Source organism: Patagioenas fasciata, chromosome 12 (genome assembly GCF_037038585.1).
Source record: "Patagioenas fasciata isolate bPatFas1 chromosome 12, bPatFas1.hap1, whole genome shotgun sequence".
Classification (NCBI taxonomy): Eukaryota; Metazoa; Chordata; class Aves; order Columbiformes; family Columbidae; genus Patagioenas; species Patagioenas fasciata.
Window position 1 is genome coordinate 24,181,687 of NC_092531.1, and position 18,342 is coordinate 24,200,028.

Here is an 18,342-nt window from a genome sequence, read left to right on the forward strand (position 1 = left end):
ATAACCCACTGCACTGTGGTGTGAGGGATAACCCACTGCACTGTGGTGTGGGGGATAACCCACTGCACTGTGGTGTGAGGGATAACCCACTGCACTGTGGTGTGAGGGATAACCCACTGCACTGTGGTGTGAGGGATAACTCCAGGGCCGATGTAGCGGATGGTGCTGTGATGGGTAGCAGACAGTGGTGATGGACAGGATGCCGCTGTGGCGGTGCTGGCCCCGCACTGATGTGAATGCTCTTCTCTCTGCAGACATCGATGAGTGTCAGCGCAATCCCCTTCTCTGCCGAGGTGGCACCTGCATCAACACAGAGGGAAGCTTTCGGTGCGACTGCCCTCCAGGCCATCAGATATCACCAAATATCTCTGCTTGTATAGGTGAGACATGCAGGCAGATTCACTGTTGTGCGCAGCTTTTTATCCCGCTCTTGTCCTGTACATGCGTTTACAATGTTTGCTTTAGTATCGTTTTAATTCAGACTTCAAACACACTCATTTTCTTTTGCAACAGACATTAATGAATGTGACCTAAGCACCAACCTGTGCCGAAATGGACATTGTGTCAACCTGATTGGAAAATATCAGTGTGCTTGCAACCCTGGATATCAGTCCACGCCTGACAAGTTGTACTGTGTTGGTAAGGACAAAATCTACAGGGGATCTCTAGTGAATAGAGAAGATAAAACACAAAGAATTGTTTTGTTTTTAGTAGTTCTATATAAAGACATTTTAACTGTGATTCAAAAATCTAGGACAGCCTGTCAGTAGGCAAAAAACTGAAAATGTGCACATCCATTAGTTGCCATGAATGAATGAAATTATGGCAGCATTACAGTGAACTGGGTAATAGCTTATTTTTTCTAGTAAATCAATCATGATGCATAAAATAGCATAGTATTTGAAATAGCCTAAGACTTCAGGCTTCAGCCATTAAGAGGGAATACCTTGTTAAATCCTGACTCCTATATTTTATTAAAAATTGGCATTCCTGGCAGACCACGGAGTAGAATCATGTGGTTCAATTTAATTTGATATGCAGTTGTCTCAAATGTAGGGCCTTTCCTGTAACTGTTTCCTAAAGCCCCATTTTATAAATGACACTTAGCTTAAATCATGTATTGTGCACTCGTTTATATGCATACATTTTATTGTGCCATGGAAAAATCCACTGGCTTTATTGTGCATCCTTTTATATGCATTTTATTGTGCCACAGAAGTTCAGGAAAAAACCACCGGCTTTAATTTTGCCTGTTAGATATTTTTTTCCCTTGATCTTTACAAAAACATTGTTGCCTTCATGATACTGGGGAAGCCCAACAGTGGTATTTTTACATGTGGAAAAAGAACTGTATTCCTATATTTGCAAACACTTGAATGTTCAAGGAGAGTGCAAATACCAGACGTAGATTCTGGATTGATGCTATCCTGGAAAGGTGGCTCAAAGTGTGTCCTGGAAAGGCGCTTTAAAGTAAAAGGTATTGTGGGTTTTAACTGTGGTTTTCTCCTTTTTAGATATCGATGAGTGCAGTATAATGAATGGTGGCTGTGAGAACTTCTGTACCAACTCGGAGGGCAGCTATGAATGCAGCTGTCAACAAGGCTTTGCGCTCATGCCAGACCACAGGACATGCACTGGTGAGGGAGATTTTGGGAACTTTTCTGCCGGAAGGGTTTATTTCAGTAGTTTAAAAAGGAACCTTCTTTTTAAGATGAAAGCTATCGTAACAAATTCCCTGTAAAAACAAAACCAACACAATTAATGCATGGAAAGCCAAGTTCTTTTTCTAAAGTAAACATCTCCAGAGTATCAGTATTGGACAACTGCAGACTGTATTACTTTGAAGGGAATCGATTCTTCAGGATTTCAGGAAGTGTATAAGTTGATTCAGAGTTTGGTAACAAAAAGCTGTAATGTTTTCAGTTGGTGATACATTTTCTCCCTTAAAATATTGTATTAGATCTAAATCCAAAATGTGTTGAAGTCAATGGAAAGAATCATTATAAACATAAGCCAAAATACTCTTTATGGTTCTATTGGAGAGATAATAGACAGAAGTGCTAGAAAAGGAGCTGATCGCCCTGTTCTGTGGTTGTGTGGGATCTACTCCTAAGCAAGCAAGACAATTCCTATTTTTAATTCTTTGTTTAGTCAAACGCAAATGTGCTGTACTACTTCAAAACCAAATGACTTTCAGACAAATTGGAATGTGAATAGTGTGAATCTTTCTTAGGAAACAGTCCTCTTGAACTCTAAACGGGGTTTGTGAGAAAATTTTCAGAGCTCTAACAGCTGAGTGTTCTCCTTTGGGAGTCTGGGAGTCATAATCCCATTAAGTGAATTGTACTGGGTGGTTTCCACATAGGTTACTGGAAGGATAATTAGACCCTACTCCTCTCTTACTTCCTGCTGCACAAGCACTGGCCACTGAGGCATGTGAATATTTGCCAGCTGTTTGCCAGTTCCATCCAAGAGTCCCTTGAAGAGCATGAGAAATACAACAGGGTTAATCCCTTGGAATAGAATTGTCTTTATAGTTGAACAAATGGGGAGTTTTCTATACTGAATTAATAGAGAAAGCTCACATTTAGAATTTGTAAATATTTATAGACCTCTAACCAGGGTCTCAATTACCATGAGGCCACTCGCTACCATTCCAAAAGATAAAAGAGCCTTAAAGCATAGTTAAACACACTTTGCACCCCCATTGCATCGTACACTGTCAGAAAGATGTAAAGTAGCCAGTCTTCAGCGAGCATCAGTTCTAGAAAAGGCATGTTTGTACAGAAATGTGCCCAAACATTGGTGTTTGGGGCACTTTTTCAACGCAAAAATAAAACCAGTTGATCAAAATTGTGCCTCAGCCAAAATCTAAGCCCGAGTGAGAGGATTAGAGGGACGTGAGAGGGAAGGGAAGATGGGGGGAGTAGGAGTCTCTGAGCTGTTTTTCTGTTTTCATCTTCTTGGCTTGACTGGGGCCACTGGGACCAAATGACCCCAGTGTGTACTTGGACAGTCTTGGGGATCTCAAGTCTACTGGCTAGAAACAGTTGTGTTCTTTACTCCTGCTTGCCCTTAGCCGCTCAAAGACATCTCTAAATCCGAAACCAAAGCGGATTACTTAGAGCACCTTCCTGTGTATTAAACTAAAAAATTTGGAATAGAAAACTATCATCTTGCCCTTCTCCAAATGAAAAAGGAAGGAAGCGATTGCCTTTGCTGTGGGGAAGCGATCGTTTCTTGGTGGTGTTGTCTACACGTTAACTTGACCATAAACATGTCGGTAGAAGTTTGTAGTCAGGTCTTATCTGAGTGATGAAAAAAACTCCATCTGATCTTAGTTGTGAATTTTTGCATATACATATCCAGCCTGGATCTGAAAAATAGCATTTCATTCGTAGGCCAGCCACCAAGAGCTATTAGGTATTCATTAACTATCCGCTAAGAAAGACTTGAATGTGATAGTGAGCACATAAAAAGGTTTAAATAGCAGAAACACCAGACACCTTTGGATGTCAAGTCAAATTCCACTCAAGAAAATACCCGGAGATGTATGGGGTCACCTTCACCACCCTTTTAGTATCTAAAAATACTACTTCCTTCCCTTGAATAGACTTTAATCACGTATATAAATATGTGGTGAATATTCAAAATCTGCCTGCTGAAATTTTTCCTCTGCCCAAACTGAGTGAAAAATAAGAAAAAATATGTTTTGTGACATTTTTTACTCATTGCACTGAATATCTCCTTTTGCTATGTTAGGTGTTTGTGCATGGTACAAGATTTAGTAGAACTGTGACCTGAGTTTGTGGAACACCTATTTTACATTTTCAGTTTGCTCTCTGTGTGAACATGTCTTTTATCTTTAACATCACACAAAGCTAGAAGCCATTACTGAATATATTTCTTGATAATTGAGCTGGTAAGAATGCTGTTCAGTTCAGTAGTAGGTCAGGTTTGAATTGGTGAGGTTATGCATCAATAATCAGCTCAATTAGGAGAAACAACAGGTTCTTTGTCAGCTGATTTTCCCCCAACTGTGAAATCAGTACAGTGACAGGTTAGTAAATAAAGTTCTTTATTTCTGTCACTATTATCCCCATCTCTAGAGCTTAATTTTGCATGTTAATTCAAATTCCACTCCAAATTAACATTTCCAGGCTAATGTCCATGCCAACATTATTTGCTTGTTAAGATGAACAGGAACTGGTCAGCCTTCTTCCTTGCAGAACGTGTGTATCCACACAAGCACTGGAAATGCAGAAGAATAATGAACATAATATTTTAAGTTAAAGCGAGTTCATTTTCTGCAGCTGCATAATTACTGCAATCCACAATAGGCTGCTCTGATAATGAGTTACACCCTTGCTCTTGGAGGGGGTTCCTGAATCTTGTCCTTTTTGTGCTGATTTTTTTCCCATGGTGTCACTCGGCAGAGTTTCTGATTTTTGCTCTCGCTGGTCTCTGTTGGTGCTGACACAGGGAGATTCTGGGGATTTTTACAAGGAACACTAATATAACCCCAGGGACTCTGAAAGATTCCAGATCTTAGCATGGCTGCATTAATATAATAAAGCGTCTGCTTCTGCAGCTCGGCCCCAGTCAATGATGGCCAATTTCATTAATTGAGAAAACAACTTAACATGCTAAAGAATGTAACTATATGGGCTGGCCGGGCCAGTCAGCCGAAATACTGAAAAAACCCCATAAAATCGCTTAGCGAAATAAATGTACGTAGTGTAATTATTCCCATCACGAGTTCGACTCTGTGTTTCCAGTTTGTCACCACCCTTGAGACCTGTAGAGGTATTCTGTGTGTACAATGACTTTTTTAAGCTCTGTGAAGTCTGGTATTTTTGTCACTGGATTTGACTTCAGAGCTTCCATTGATTTCAACGGTGATGGATTGTATCCAAGACTCTCCAGTTGTATGTGGCCATGTGGTGTGATAAAGGTTCTGTATATTTTTTTCATGTCAATGACTTTTCTGCCTACAAAGTTGGTTCCTGTTCCCTTTGGGGTCAGAGAGGAATATTTGCCACTGATTATGGTGAGTTGCATGCCGTAAAGGTAGCATATTTTAATGTGATTTTTTCGCTGTAGACATCGATGAGTGTGAAGACAATCCTAACATCTGTGATGGAGGCCAGTGCACAAACATCCCAGGAGAATACAGGTGTCTTTGCTATGATGGATTCATGGCATCTGAAGACATGAAGACTTGCATAGGTAAGTGAAAGTACATATTTTCCAATCTGCATTAACGAGGGAAAAATGAGTTATTAAGGCATTAGTACTTCCAAGTAGACAGACAATGACATTTAAAAAGTATTGATTTTACACCCTAATTTTGGCCAGCTGACCATAGGACAAACCCCATTACACAAGCTGTGTTTATCAAATGCAGATGTAATCTCTGTATATCACTGTAGATTGGGATGCAAACATGAAGATCTATAGCGTCATATCTTTACATCCTCTTCCAGTGGGTTTCTCGAGCAGCTCAGATGAGAGTGCTTGCAGAAAGGAGCTGCTGGTGGGTGACACCACAGAGAATTTGTAGAAAGATAAATCACCAGTGCTGATTTAAACTTGTCTCTGAGACGAAACCATGTGCAAGTGCTGTACCTTGGTAGAACAGTCGCGAAACAATGTATCTCCAAAACCAACTTTTCACATTTAAATTAAAAATCTGGAGTGTATTTGAGGAGAAACGTTTGTACAAAACTAAAGTATGTACGCACGTGTGAATGTATGTACAAACACACACATACGTATACATTGAAAGCATCAGTAAATAGTCATTCCTTGGATAATATGCTGAATCTTTGTCTTTAAGGAAAGTTGGAATTAAAGGTATGTTAATACAGATATGGTAATATAGCAGTGTTAAACCAGATCTCAAAATGTACGCTAGCTAAGGAATAGCTAATTTAAGCAGTTTTCTCTTTGCATATGTAGGCCCGTTTTTGTACCAAAACTTCATAACTCAAGAGATTTTCCCAGTTACTTTCGAAGAATTTTATTGAATAAATCTTAATTTATTTTTTTTAGATGTTAATGAGTGTGATCTGCATCCAAACATCTGTCTGAGTGGAACCTGTGAGAACACAAAAGGCTCTTTTATCTGTCATTGTGATATGGGATATTCAGGCAAGAAAGGCTCAACTGGTTGCACGGGTATGTTTTACAGTTTAATTATTCACTTTTAGTTAAACTTCCAAGTCTGCCTGCCCTTTTTCTCTAGTGTTCGACACCTCCTCTCACTGTGATTCTTTTCACTTATTTGTGCTAAATATTGTGTCTCTCATCCATATTCCCTCTGCTTGTGTTCTGCTCAAGTTTGGTGGCACAGCATTCAGCTTGATGCTGCTTCTGCTGAAACGAGTGACAAAACGTCCACTGGGAACAAAATTTGACTTATTACTGCATGGCTGTTAGTTAAGAGAACAGAAAATGCCCTTGCTTGTAACGTGATGGACTCCTGAGGACCTCAGTGCGTTTGGATGAGATAATTGTGTACTGTCCATCCAAATAAACAGGTATCTGTCCCAGGCATTATTTTGGCAAACACAGATGGCTTGAAATATGTCCTAAAATAATTCTTCAGTTTTTACAAAGTGACAACAATACAGCTACTCAACTACATTGTATCAGCAAAATCAGAATTTGCATTATTCTGTGTATTGCCAGCAAACAGAAATGAGATTCAAATATACAGGCTTTGAGGGCATGATATTAATAATCCTAGTGCTCGTGTCTCAAGCCAAGGTGTGGAGAGTCTTAGGCTTTGCCCAAATATAAATGCAAACATATGTTTAATATAATTTTTAATGTCGACTTAGTGTAAACACATTTCTGGCAATGTCTTTGAGACAAACTTTTATTCTTAGTCTGCCCTTATGGTATAGAGTTAATAATATACTTCTGGAAGTGACCCGAATATATGAAGCTGGTTTTTTTACAGCTCGCATAGAACAATCTGAGAACTGGAGTTGTACTTTGCGTATTGGACCACGGACGAATAGTTGTGCATTAGTAACAGCTGCCTTTGACTTACATATGAACTGATCTGAATCCAAGAAATCCCTAATTGTACCCCGTAGACCAACAGTTCAGTGTTCTTTGTTTCTGTGCTAAATTATATGAAGATCTTCAGTGCTCTAGACCTGAAAAACCCTCGTGCTGATCAGTTACACATGGTGCAGCGATCACTCCCAGCGTAATGAGGGATGGTCAGGAGCAATCAGGGAAGATGAAACAAAACTGATGACACCAAGCTGGGTGGAGCGGCTGAGACACTGGAAGCTGTGCTGCCATCCAGAGACCTGGACAGGCTGGAGAGTTGGGTGGGGAAAAATTTAATGAAATAGAACAAGGGCAAGTGTAGAGTCTTGAATCTGGGTAGGAACAGCACCAGGTTCCAGTATAAGTTGGGGAACGACCTGTTGGAGAGCAGCGTAGGGGAAAGGGACCTGGGGGTCCTGGTGGACAGCAGAATGACCATGAACCAGCACTGGACCCTTGTGGCCAGGAAGGCCAATGGTACCTGAGGTGGTCAATAGATCAGAGAGGTTCTCCTGCCCCTCTACTCTGCCCTGGTGAGACCACACAGGGAGGTTGTGGAATCTCCTTCTCTGCAGACATTCAAACCCGCCTGGACACCTTCCTGTGGAACCTCAGCTGGGTGTTCCTGCTCCGGCGAGAGGATTGCACTGGATGAACTTTCCAGGTCCCTTCCAACCCCTGACATTCTGGGATTCTATGAAACAACCAGTAGAAGGCAAAAGACAGAGAAAGGTCATGGAGGCAGGGGAGGAATCTGAGGTATGCCTTCTGGGCAAGTGCCTGGAAATAGCCACCATTTTGGCATCATGTGACACAGGGTAATGGCAAGGGTCCCAAGCAATACATTTTCTTAACAGAGATGCAGGGAAATCCCTCCCTCCTGGTCTGGCCAAGCCCAGCCCTTTGGATGGATGCTGTCTGCCATGTGGGCTCTTCGCCCTGCCTCGCACATCTTTACCGTTCCCTTAGCCCATCCTCTGCTGCTTTGGACTGTGCGCCAGGGTCCCAGGGAGGATGACACCCACCAGGAAAAGCACCAAGACGCCTTAATTACAACAGATGCTGTTGAGGAGCTCAGTAATTTGAAAGAGGACAGTGATCTTAGAAAAAAAAAAACATGTTAAGTATCAATTATGCTGATACAGCTGAGATGGGATGGCACTCAAGATTCAAATAAGAAAAGGGAGGAAGCAGAGCAGGAGCTTTCTAGGTTGGTTTAATGCTGAAGAAACTGGGTGAATACCTGCCCCGTTGTGACCACAGCGTGCAGATTCTCACGTTCTGGTTTGGAAAAAGTCTGATTTACTGGTGGAAACCTTTGGATTTCCCACCTCATGTTTGCACAGGGTTAGAGGAGAGTTGAAGTTGCCAGGCTCAGGTACTCTAGACCATGAGAGCATCCATCAGGGCTTCTTCGGGAGGGACCTTGCCAATAGCACCTTCAGCCCAGGATTCAGTTCTTGTCTTAGAGACAGATCAAAGGCATCTACAGTTTTTAGGAACTCCCATGCAAAAAAATTAGAAAAATGTGTACAATGCTTTGAATGGGAGGTTCTCTGTTTCATGAGAACAACTAAATAACGTCCTCTGGGTTCCATTAAAATTTGTCTAAATATTTCAGTTCCCTTGTCATTACTGATTGTTTCCATTTTAACAAATAAACATGTTTTTTTTCTCTAATCACTTAACGGTATTCGGAATCCACCCACTGACTTACATTCCCATCCCACACAGATGTTAGTTCCCCCTCTCCTTGGTTCTCAGTAAGAATGTGGACAGAGTTTAGTAGCAAAAATATAATTTAAAAAAAAAGGAAAAATATATATTATAGATGCAGGTTTCCTAGGCAGACTGCAATGAATGGTTTAATTTCAATTCACAAGGCAAATTGTGGCAAGACAGAGCAGTTCATTTTAGATTCTTCTAGGCAGGCAATGGTATGTAGCCACTAGAGAGAAGATTGCAGATTTTGCCCTGTCCCAGTTCCAGCTTGCCTAGCTTTATGACAGATATCTTGTCTCAGCATTTTCTGTCAATAAAGTATACATGTACTTGTGCAGAGACGAAATCCTCTATTGGCACTTGCATTTGTATTTCGTGATACATCACCACGCTGGAGCATTGCCTGTAAATTTGCAATATTTCACTGTTGATGTAGAGCCATAGATTTACTTGCTCTGATATTTTCAGAGAGGAACAAGTTCTTCTCTGACTCTCTTCCATCCATCCTTGCCAGCTGGGGCTGTGAGGACAGGACCTCCTGTTGGCTCCTGGTAGAGCTGTGCTCGCACAGGCGTAGGGCACTGTTCACAAGGTCAAGCTGAATGAGGTGAACCTGGGGGCTCAAATGGCCTGAGACGGTCATCAGATCACAACTAGGTGTGCTGGGCTTCTCCACAGCAGGCTCGGGGAGCTGGAGGGCTGAGACCAGGCTGCCTGCCAGCGCCATGCTGGTGCTGTTTGGAGAAGTTTGATGATGTTCAGCCTTGGTGTGGGGTGTGAGGTTAGAGAGCTGCTCTTGAGCATTACTTGCTATCACCCGGTAATGACGATGCTAGTGGATAGAGTGCATTCTGCATACCTGCATGGCTGACAATAACAGTTATAAAGAGAAGGGTGCCTGATATGCTGAAAAGAAGAGGTGAGCCCTGTCATTTGTACTCAGAAATAGGTCCATAGCGTTTTGTGACTTGTACAGCGTGCATGCCTCTCTTCCCTGCCTTTGGCCCCTGGCCATTAATAATACATTGTGGTTCAGTTTTGATGGCAAAAGAGAGTTCTGGTATCATTGAAACAAATACATTTCCCCTTATGAATCTGGGAGCTGGCTGTGTCAGACCAAATACCAGAAGATAATACTATTAAGATGCTGGCCACCAAATGGGGATATTACAGAAGGAGTATACTGGGAGTAGGCATCTGTCCAGCAATAATATGCTGCGCCCCAGGCTGATGATGTAAGGATGCATAACAGGCAAGAACCAAACTGCCCCATGTGGAACTCCAAAGGTGCAGAGTGCTCCATAAAATCCAATAGTGATTACAGAAGAGAAAACAATCTTACAGGTATAGAGATCAGAAGAGGGGAATTTTTCCATATATTTTTCTGCTTGTGTGAGTGCTAAGTTGAAATTCAGTCCTCTGCCCCTGAAAAGCATTCCCTGTTACCTGCCTGGTGGCATGGGCAGTGACCCAGGAGGAGATGCCTTCTGACTTCCACCAGACGACTGACCCTGTGGGAATCGGGCCCAAGCTTGAAATACCAGTGAAACGTCAATGTGATAAAATGCACAGATATGCAGAGAGCGCCAAAACAATTAAAACGCCAGAAAATGCTTAAGGGATTTGCATAATTTCTGACAAACAGTATTGACTTATAGGTGGAGACTGAATTAAATTCACACTTTGCTAAGAATCCTTATGGACTATTGAAACCACGATGAAACCTAACAGAAAACGTGAATGGCACACAGAGTGCCTTGAGGATTTCACTTCACGTCCTGTGATGAATGTGTGAGTTTTCGTGGTTATTGTTTCCTCTCATTCTGTTCAGACGCAGGGGAATGACTTGGGTGTTTCCAGAGTATAGGTGAGAATACAGTGACTTATCCCCATGCTCCTCTCTGACCGAGTTTAATGATCCAGACTGCACAGAGATGCGCTGTGCACATACTGGCTAGTCATTTCTTTCCTTTGGTTGCCACATTGTAAGCATAGCACCAACACAACAGGTAAATATGACGCGTATTTTTGCTGCGCATCCACAGCCCTAAACATTTGTGCCTCTGTGATTAATGGGAGAGACGCTTTATTAATTGCCAAAGGCTTGAGAGAAAAAATATTTGTGCAGAGAAGAGAACTGAAGGAGCCAACAAAGCGGGGTGACTGACAGTTTTTTTCCCGAGAGTACTCGGGATTGTTATGATGTCAGATCTGCATATTATTTATCATGCGTATTCTCATCTGTTGTAGGCAGACAACTCCCTTAGTATTAATGGGAGTTGTGCAATTACGAAGCTGAGAACATGTGTGGAGCAGGACTGGGGCGCAGTGGGACTGGCTGAGGATGCAGTGTCAGTCTCGGATTGGAATGTCGTTATTTTCCTTGGCTTGTCACGGCCTCGTACTGGAGGCAGGAGGAGAAGGTCGATATAAATCAGTGACTCACCCCTTTACTCTTCAGTGAAAATCCCCCTGAAGTCAGTGGGAATGGGACATCGTTGTGTGAAACCCCGACTTGAGCAGTGTCCTCCTGTGTGCTCTTCGGGTCACGACACCTTTACTCAGCCTGAGTAATGCCTTTCTCTTCAAACAATTATATGAAAATAGCTGGAGTATTTGAAGGCTGTAGTACTGTTTGTACTGCCATGCAGACAGCACAATCTGAAATCTTGCTCTTATTATTTATATTGAGTTAATTTTTCCCCTACAGAGCTCAACTTCTCCTTTTTGTTTCGTTCTGTGAAGCCATAATTCAATACTTATGGCAACATAAATCCAGATTAAGCTCCAGTATAAGCAGGCATAAATTCCATTGATTTCACTGCCCCATTTACACAGGACCGTGTTTGGTCTGAGATCTCTTTTGCCTTGGAAATAATTGCGATGCAATAAATTCAGGCTTATGACTCAGCTGCGCAATGAAAGAAGAGAATAGGGATTATAGCAAACCAACATGAGTTAAACGCAGATAGCTTTGAAAATAAGTAAAATGTGTGATGAAGCCAGTGATGGTATTTTATACGCCTCAATCAGCTTTCATTTAAGTGTCTGAAAACCTTTCCATACGTCAATGAAATAAGCTCTGCAGTGTCCCTGTTAAGGTAGATGGGAGAAAAGATATTTTGCATTCCCTATTTGATCTTTACCCTAGCAAAAAGCATTGAAATCTATTGAATGTTTTTCCTGTAAAAAAAGCTCAAAAGGATTTGGGGATTTTGTTCAAAGCGAGTGGAATGGCATTTCAGTGGATGATCTCTCAGAAGGTTGATCCCGTTATCAATACCTGCATTTGGGTACAGATCTGTGCTCCCAACTTTCAGCCCTGGGGATTCCAGGCTTCAGTGTGTGTGTGTCAAACAGGTGATGGAGGAGCAAGTGTCCAGTGTCGCGGAGCTGCTGAGAGATGCCAACGCGAGCTCTCGGGCGCAAAGTGTCAGCGGGTCAGTGCGACACGGGGTGGAGTCCACAACCACTTTATGTCGAGCTGAAAATTTGCTTTAGATTGCCTTAAATTTGAGCCTGAGCATGACTTCATTGCAGTGTAGCTGTTGCATGCAAGTTTCTGTTTGTGTTTGCTGGTGGTTTAAAAAAAACCTTGGCAGAAGCATCTCCAGCGATGATGTTTCTTGTGTTGTTTTGCTGTGCTCGGCAGGGTATAAGGAAGCATGTTATTTCTTTGTGTGTTTTAAAGTACCAAATAATCAAATACAGCGCAATCTTAATGTTAGCAATGGTTTAACAGTTTGGATTTTAAAATCATGTAAAGGTTAAAATATAGAGTGTTTGCCTGAGTTTTTTTATGTCAATGTATACTGTAGCTGACCTCTCCAAATTCCTCCGAGTCTTTCCCTTCCGTCCAAGCCAAAATGAGTTGTTTTTTCTGACCACCCTTAAGATATTTGACAGACACCAGTTTCCTGTTTAGGGTGATGTTATCTCTAGATGAGTTTTTGCACATGCTAAAGACAAATATCCTTTGAGATTATCTGCTCCTGACCCTTATTTTTTTCAGTTTTAAAAAGTAAGTGTCCCCATTTGCATGTTTTCAGGCTTGTTGGTACAGTCAGCGTTCATTAATATTAGATTCCAGCTCCAGCTGCTAGATTTAGATCTATATCTTGACTTTAGCATTCAGATTATGGGAATACTCGTGTCTGGGGTTTTGATTCAGAACAATGCCTCGTTTAGAGAGAAACCCAGAGCAGTCAGATTGGATGCAGTTCCACTACACAGACTTAAAGAAAACAGGAACAAACCCAACAACAACAACAACAAAACACCCCCCCCAACCAACCAAACCACCAACCAACAAACCCCCAAACCAATAAGGGGTATTTCTGTTCTTGAGTATTTACTTGTAGGGTGACAAACAGAAGTTGTCTGCTTCTCAGACTTACATGTAGCCTTTGTGAAAAGGCAAAACACATGTACAGGGCATGGAGAAAGGACACAGAGCCCTTTGTCGAAAGAAGAGAAGAGAAAAACCTAAGAACGGGCTATGAAGAAAACGATTAAGATGGTACGTGGACACTTTCCCCAATGGCTCCACTCTCTTGCCCTTTTTAAAAAGCTCATTGGTTTTAGAGACAATGGTTGGGAAACTGAGGTCTGGTTTGGGGCTGAGAACCCCAAAGGTTGATGCTTTTTCTTGAGAGGGGTCCGAGCTGAGTTTCTGTGTGTGGAATCATACAGGGTTTGTGAGCTCTTTTCCCCTCCCGTCCGCTATTGTACAGAATGAAGTTATTTGGTTACCACAACAGCAAAGGCACCTGTGAGGGCTGAACAAGTCGATATAAATATTAAATAGCTTGATTTGAATTCTAGATAGTTTACATCCTACATGGAAGCAAAACACAGTTAGAGCGAGCTTGGTTACACAAAGCACTATAAAATCCATAGCGCAGATGTGTAAGAAAATTCCTGCCAGTTTTGTTTTAGTTACCAGTAGTAATTTCTGAAAACTTTGCCGGTGAGTTTATACATTCTCCAAGGACTTACGTGGGGCATTAATTTTGTTTTATGACAAGGAAGAATGGAGTTGGTTCGTTTTATTTCTGTCTATATATTTTGACATTGCCAGAGAATGCCCAAGAATGAAAATAAGGTGAAAATAGCAAGTACTGAAATAGAATGTGCTGGCATAAATGCGTATGTTGAAGATTGGATGACTTGCTGCTTGGTGTCTCCAAGGATGCTGACTTTTTTCCACTGCCTTAGGTTTCCTGAGTTCTTACTAAACTGCGTGCTTGGTAACCTTTGTGTCCATCAGCTGTCACGTTAGATACAGAGATACAGCTCATCCTCCACCTCCCACGCAGTCTCTGGCAAAGCAGAACCCGTTGTCAGGGTAGCACAGGTCGCACAGGTCTTCATACCAGCTCTCAGTCATCAAATTTGACCCACAACCTGTTGTAAAGCTGCTTGATGAACATACATCCCCGGATGCTGAACACCTGCAGTCGTAGTCTCTGTAGGTGCTAGTCCTGTTCTCCCCAAAGGCCGTGGGCCTGCGTTCTTTCTGAGTGCAACAGTTAGAAAAAGAAGGCAAAACTCTGGGGTGAACTGCAGAAGCACAGCTTTATGTGCCTATCAGGAAAAGAGATGGTAAGGCAGCACGTTTGAAATACGCTACATGCTTCTTTGCTTTCCTTTGTCGTGATTTTACTTCTCTTCTGCTTCATTTTTAAATGTCACTTTGTAAAGAAATGTGGGTTTGCTTTCATGTTCACGTTGTCTTTCTTGAGAAATTCCAGTATCGCTTGTCTGAGTATGAAAAAGTTTGATCCATGAGCTCTTCAAACATCTCTGTGTTTTTACAGATATCAATGAGTGTGAGATTGGAGCCCATAACTGCGACAGACACGCCGAGTGTATCAACACAGCGGGCAGTTTCAAATGTAGCTGCAGAACTGGCTGGATTGGAGATGGTATCAAGTGCACAGGTGAGGGTCATATGCATTTCAGTTTATTTGTAAAATCAGACCAAATCTGGGTCATATGTGTGGGTTTTATTGTGGAAGATTATTTAAAATAGAGCTTCTGTGCACCATACACTATTTATATTCATGGTGTGGGTTTTTAACTATTTTTTTCTCTTTTTTTCTTATTTTAAAGATCTGGATGAGTGCTCCAATGGAACCCACAAGTGTAGCCCACATGCTGACTGCAAGAACACGATGGGCTCTTACCGCTGCCTGTGTAAAGAAGGTTATACTGGGGATGGCTTCACTTGTACAGGTGAGCGACAGTGCTGGACGACCTCCTGTGGTCCTTTACAACCTAAGTTGCAAATCAAGACAATTAAGTTAAACAGTATTCCCTGAAAATAAAACAAACAGTTTCAGAACAAATATGAGGCCTTGGTACTTATTTTTAAAATGTTCTTTAAGCTTTAATGATCGTTTGCTGCTACCCTTATCTACAGTTGTGCTGAATAAAGCTATAGCCAAATGGAAAGTTAAATGTATTCATGAGGTGTTCATGTCTACATCTACGATTCAATACACAAAACCAGCTTTTAAACATTTGAGATTATCCTCTATTATGTCATCTTCCATTGCCTTCTACTTCACCTAAGTTGCCATAACTTGAAAGCAATACTGTGTATTATGCTTAGTCTAAAGCAATCACTTTTTTCACTTCAAAAAAACGCGACTTTTCATTGAGCTTTTCTTGTTCATTGGAGTGAGTGGCAAAGTTATCAAAAAAATGCTTGATCAGATAGCTTGTCTGGTTAGTAAACCAGTCCATTGGCTGCCCACCTTGGTATTTAAATGATGGGGCACATGCATTAAAATTGCTTCATAAAATTGGCTAAAAACTTTTGTTCTTTCCACAAGTGAGTGGATGCTGTCTGCCCCCTTCCCTGCATCATCCCGCGAGATGCTGTTGGGACGCAGTGCTGACATGTGGAATGATGGAAGTAGCTGCTTCTGAAACCTCATTTTATAAACTGTAAATGTGATTATAAAACACTGCTAGAGAGATGTTTCCCACCCACACTTCAGTCTTGTGCTTTGGAGAACACATTAGCTCATGTAAGCTTAGTCACCAGGAGCCCTGCCATTACACTGAGGGTTTCAGTGTTGCTGGTGATGCTGCATGGAGGGGGTGACCCTGTTGGGAATAAAGGCGTGTGATAGACAGCTGGTGCGAATCAACAGCACTCCATCAACTCCAGCAGGTTTTTATGGCATCAAGAATTTGGCTCAGCAGCTTTAAGGCTGAATTTGAATCATTCCAAATTATAAATGGACCCTGGGATTCTGTTTAATTCTCTCCATATAATTTACTCTTGAATTTGATTCAGCTTCCTTAGTGGCCTTCATAACACAGTGCTTTTTCTTAATTTCCCATATGGTGATTTCCAGGAGTCTGTAAACTACATTTTTCAAATGGAGCACTTAGGGAGTTTCTGCATTTGGTAGAATTTTGGGGTTTTTTTTCAATTTTGATACTTTATTATTCAGGAGGTGGCTGGGACTCAAACTAGGGTGTGCAAGTCCTCTGTAAGCCCTCTGCCAAAGCGTGCAGCGCTCACTCTGGTGGGTGCTGCCTTTGATTTGCCAGCCGTGGGCTTTCACAAGCTCCCGCTGCCAGCCAGGCTCTGTTGCAAGAAGGAGGGTGTTTTTGTGACATAGAATACTTCAGCTGGAGAATAAGGGCCACAATCTCTCTGCAGGGCAGCGTAGTCCAGTAGCAAGGCTGTTTTTCTCATCAGCTGTTAACCTGCAGTTTAGTGATGATCAATCTATTAATATTTTCACCTCAGTGCCACTTTTTGCCAGCGTTTCGTATGTTTGGCTGGAGTCTGCCTATTACCAGATGTTTGCTCATTGCACAGTAAACCTCTTTTTTCAATTGCTGCCTCTAGGCTTTGCTGTAATAGAAACAATAACTATAATAAAATTCACGTGCTCATTCTGAGTCTAAATTTGACCCTGTGTACTGCATCCAGTGGTTATTAACTGTAGTTACTTGAGGAGTCCGTACCTTTTTCTGACTTCCCTTTTGATTAGAAGCTGTATTTTCAACATGTAGGAAATACACTGAGCTGTTATATATAATAGCCTCTGCACATAACTAGATTGCAGTTTATTCAGCAAGTGTCCAGGGCTAATAAAATGATTAAAATCCTTAGAACACTGCATGCTTCAGCTGAAACAAATGTTAGTGAGAAAACCATGTTTACTGCAAACCTGCAATTTCTCTTCCTTTTACAGATCTCGATGAATGCTCAGAAAACGTGAATCTCTGTGAAAACGGGCAGTGCCTCAATGCCCCTGGAGGGTATCGCTGTGAATGTGATATGGGATTCTTGCCAAGTCCAGACGGGAAAGCATGTGAAGGTAATTCTCCGTAAGCTTTAAACAGCACTCAGCAAATTCTGCCTCAACAATTTTCTGTCTGAAAAATGTTAGACTGGGTTGCAGTTGGTTGTATTGAGAACTGCGTGAAGATGGCCAATAGTTGCCTTTTTTTCACTTTACGCATTATGGGCCTCTTGGTGTTTATCTACCTGTGCTACATAGAATAGTTTTTTGGAGCTTATGACGTATTTATTGTGGGTCTTATTGGTGACCCAAGTGGCACTTTCAGCTGCTGTTTCATCTGGGTCAGTTTGTACCCAGTTCTTCATTTTATTCATAATAGCTAAACAGAAAAAATTACTTTGCTTTTGTGTATATGAAGCTGAAAAACACTGATTTGGTAGCTAATACATTTGAAATCCTCAGTTAATGTAACGCTGATGAGTTCGGTCAAAAAGAAGCGGCCGTATCATCTGACATAGTAATAACTCATAGTAACTGGTATGTGATGGAGTTCATAAGGACAATACTATAAATAGATTTTTTCCCCTGAGAAGTGTTCTGTGTATTTTTTTTACTGATCTACCAAGAGAAATAATCTGAGAGTGAATTTTTCTGTAAACTAAAACAATATTAGGTTTCGTAATGTTTCATGAAACAATTTACTTTCAAATCTTTTAACTAACTTTAAATAGCTTACATGTAGAGCCTGGCTCCTGTTGCTACAACAGACTTTCCTCGGTGTCTCAGATGTGTACACTGCAAGCAGTATTTTAAGGTCCTTTGTAAACAGACACTTTTAAATTGTATCAAATTGGTTGTTCTTCGCGCAGTGCATACGGCTTTCAGTAAATACTGAATCGGACGGAATGATTTGGACAAAAGGCATAAAAAGTGAACTCCACTTGCCAAACTTGAGATCTGTCAAATGCAGAAACCTGAAGATGAACGTCGTGTTCACCTTTGGGCACAAACCTTCCCTTTGCTGGTGCAGCTAACTGCTGATTCAGAGTCACCTTCAGTTTTTAAAGCCTATCTCTTGCCATGTTGAATTTTGCTACGTGTCAGTTTAGCCCACTAACAAGCTCAGATGGTTCCTGGCATAGCTTCCAGTGGAAAGAGCCTTTTGCCCCCAAAAAAGTTTATGGATTAGGTTCCTTAGGCTCCAAACATAAATCTTGCATGTTATTTTTTCTACTCTTACATAGTATGCAGGAGCAGTTGGCTTCCAAATCCATCTTTT

General features: G+C 41.5%; 1 protein-coding gene across 3 annotated transcripts in view; it reads left to right on the forward strand.

The window, feature by feature from the left end:
* The window catches only part of FBN1 (fibrillin 1), a 145,578-nt gene that overhangs the window by 96,219 nt on the left and 31,017 nt on the right, over positions 1 to 18,342 (forward strand). For all 3 annotated transcript variants that reach the window (XM_065847842.2, XM_071814092.1, XM_065847841.2), the window contains exons 28-35: positions 255 to 380; positions 514 to 639; positions 1,515 to 1,637; positions 5,104 to 5,229; positions 6,055 to 6,180; positions 14,610 to 14,732; positions 14,905 to 15,027; positions 17,013 to 17,138. In XM_065847842.2, coding sequence (XP_065703914.1) covers positions 255 to 380; positions 514 to 639; positions 1,515 to 1,637; positions 5,104 to 5,229; positions 6,055 to 6,180; positions 14,610 to 14,732; positions 14,905 to 15,027; positions 17,013 to 17,138 — 999 coding nt within the window. The remainder of the gene's footprint in view (positions 1 to 254; positions 381 to 513; positions 640 to 1,514; positions 1,638 to 5,103; positions 5,230 to 6,054; positions 6,181 to 14,609; positions 14,733 to 14,904; positions 15,028 to 17,012; positions 17,139 to 18,342) is intronic.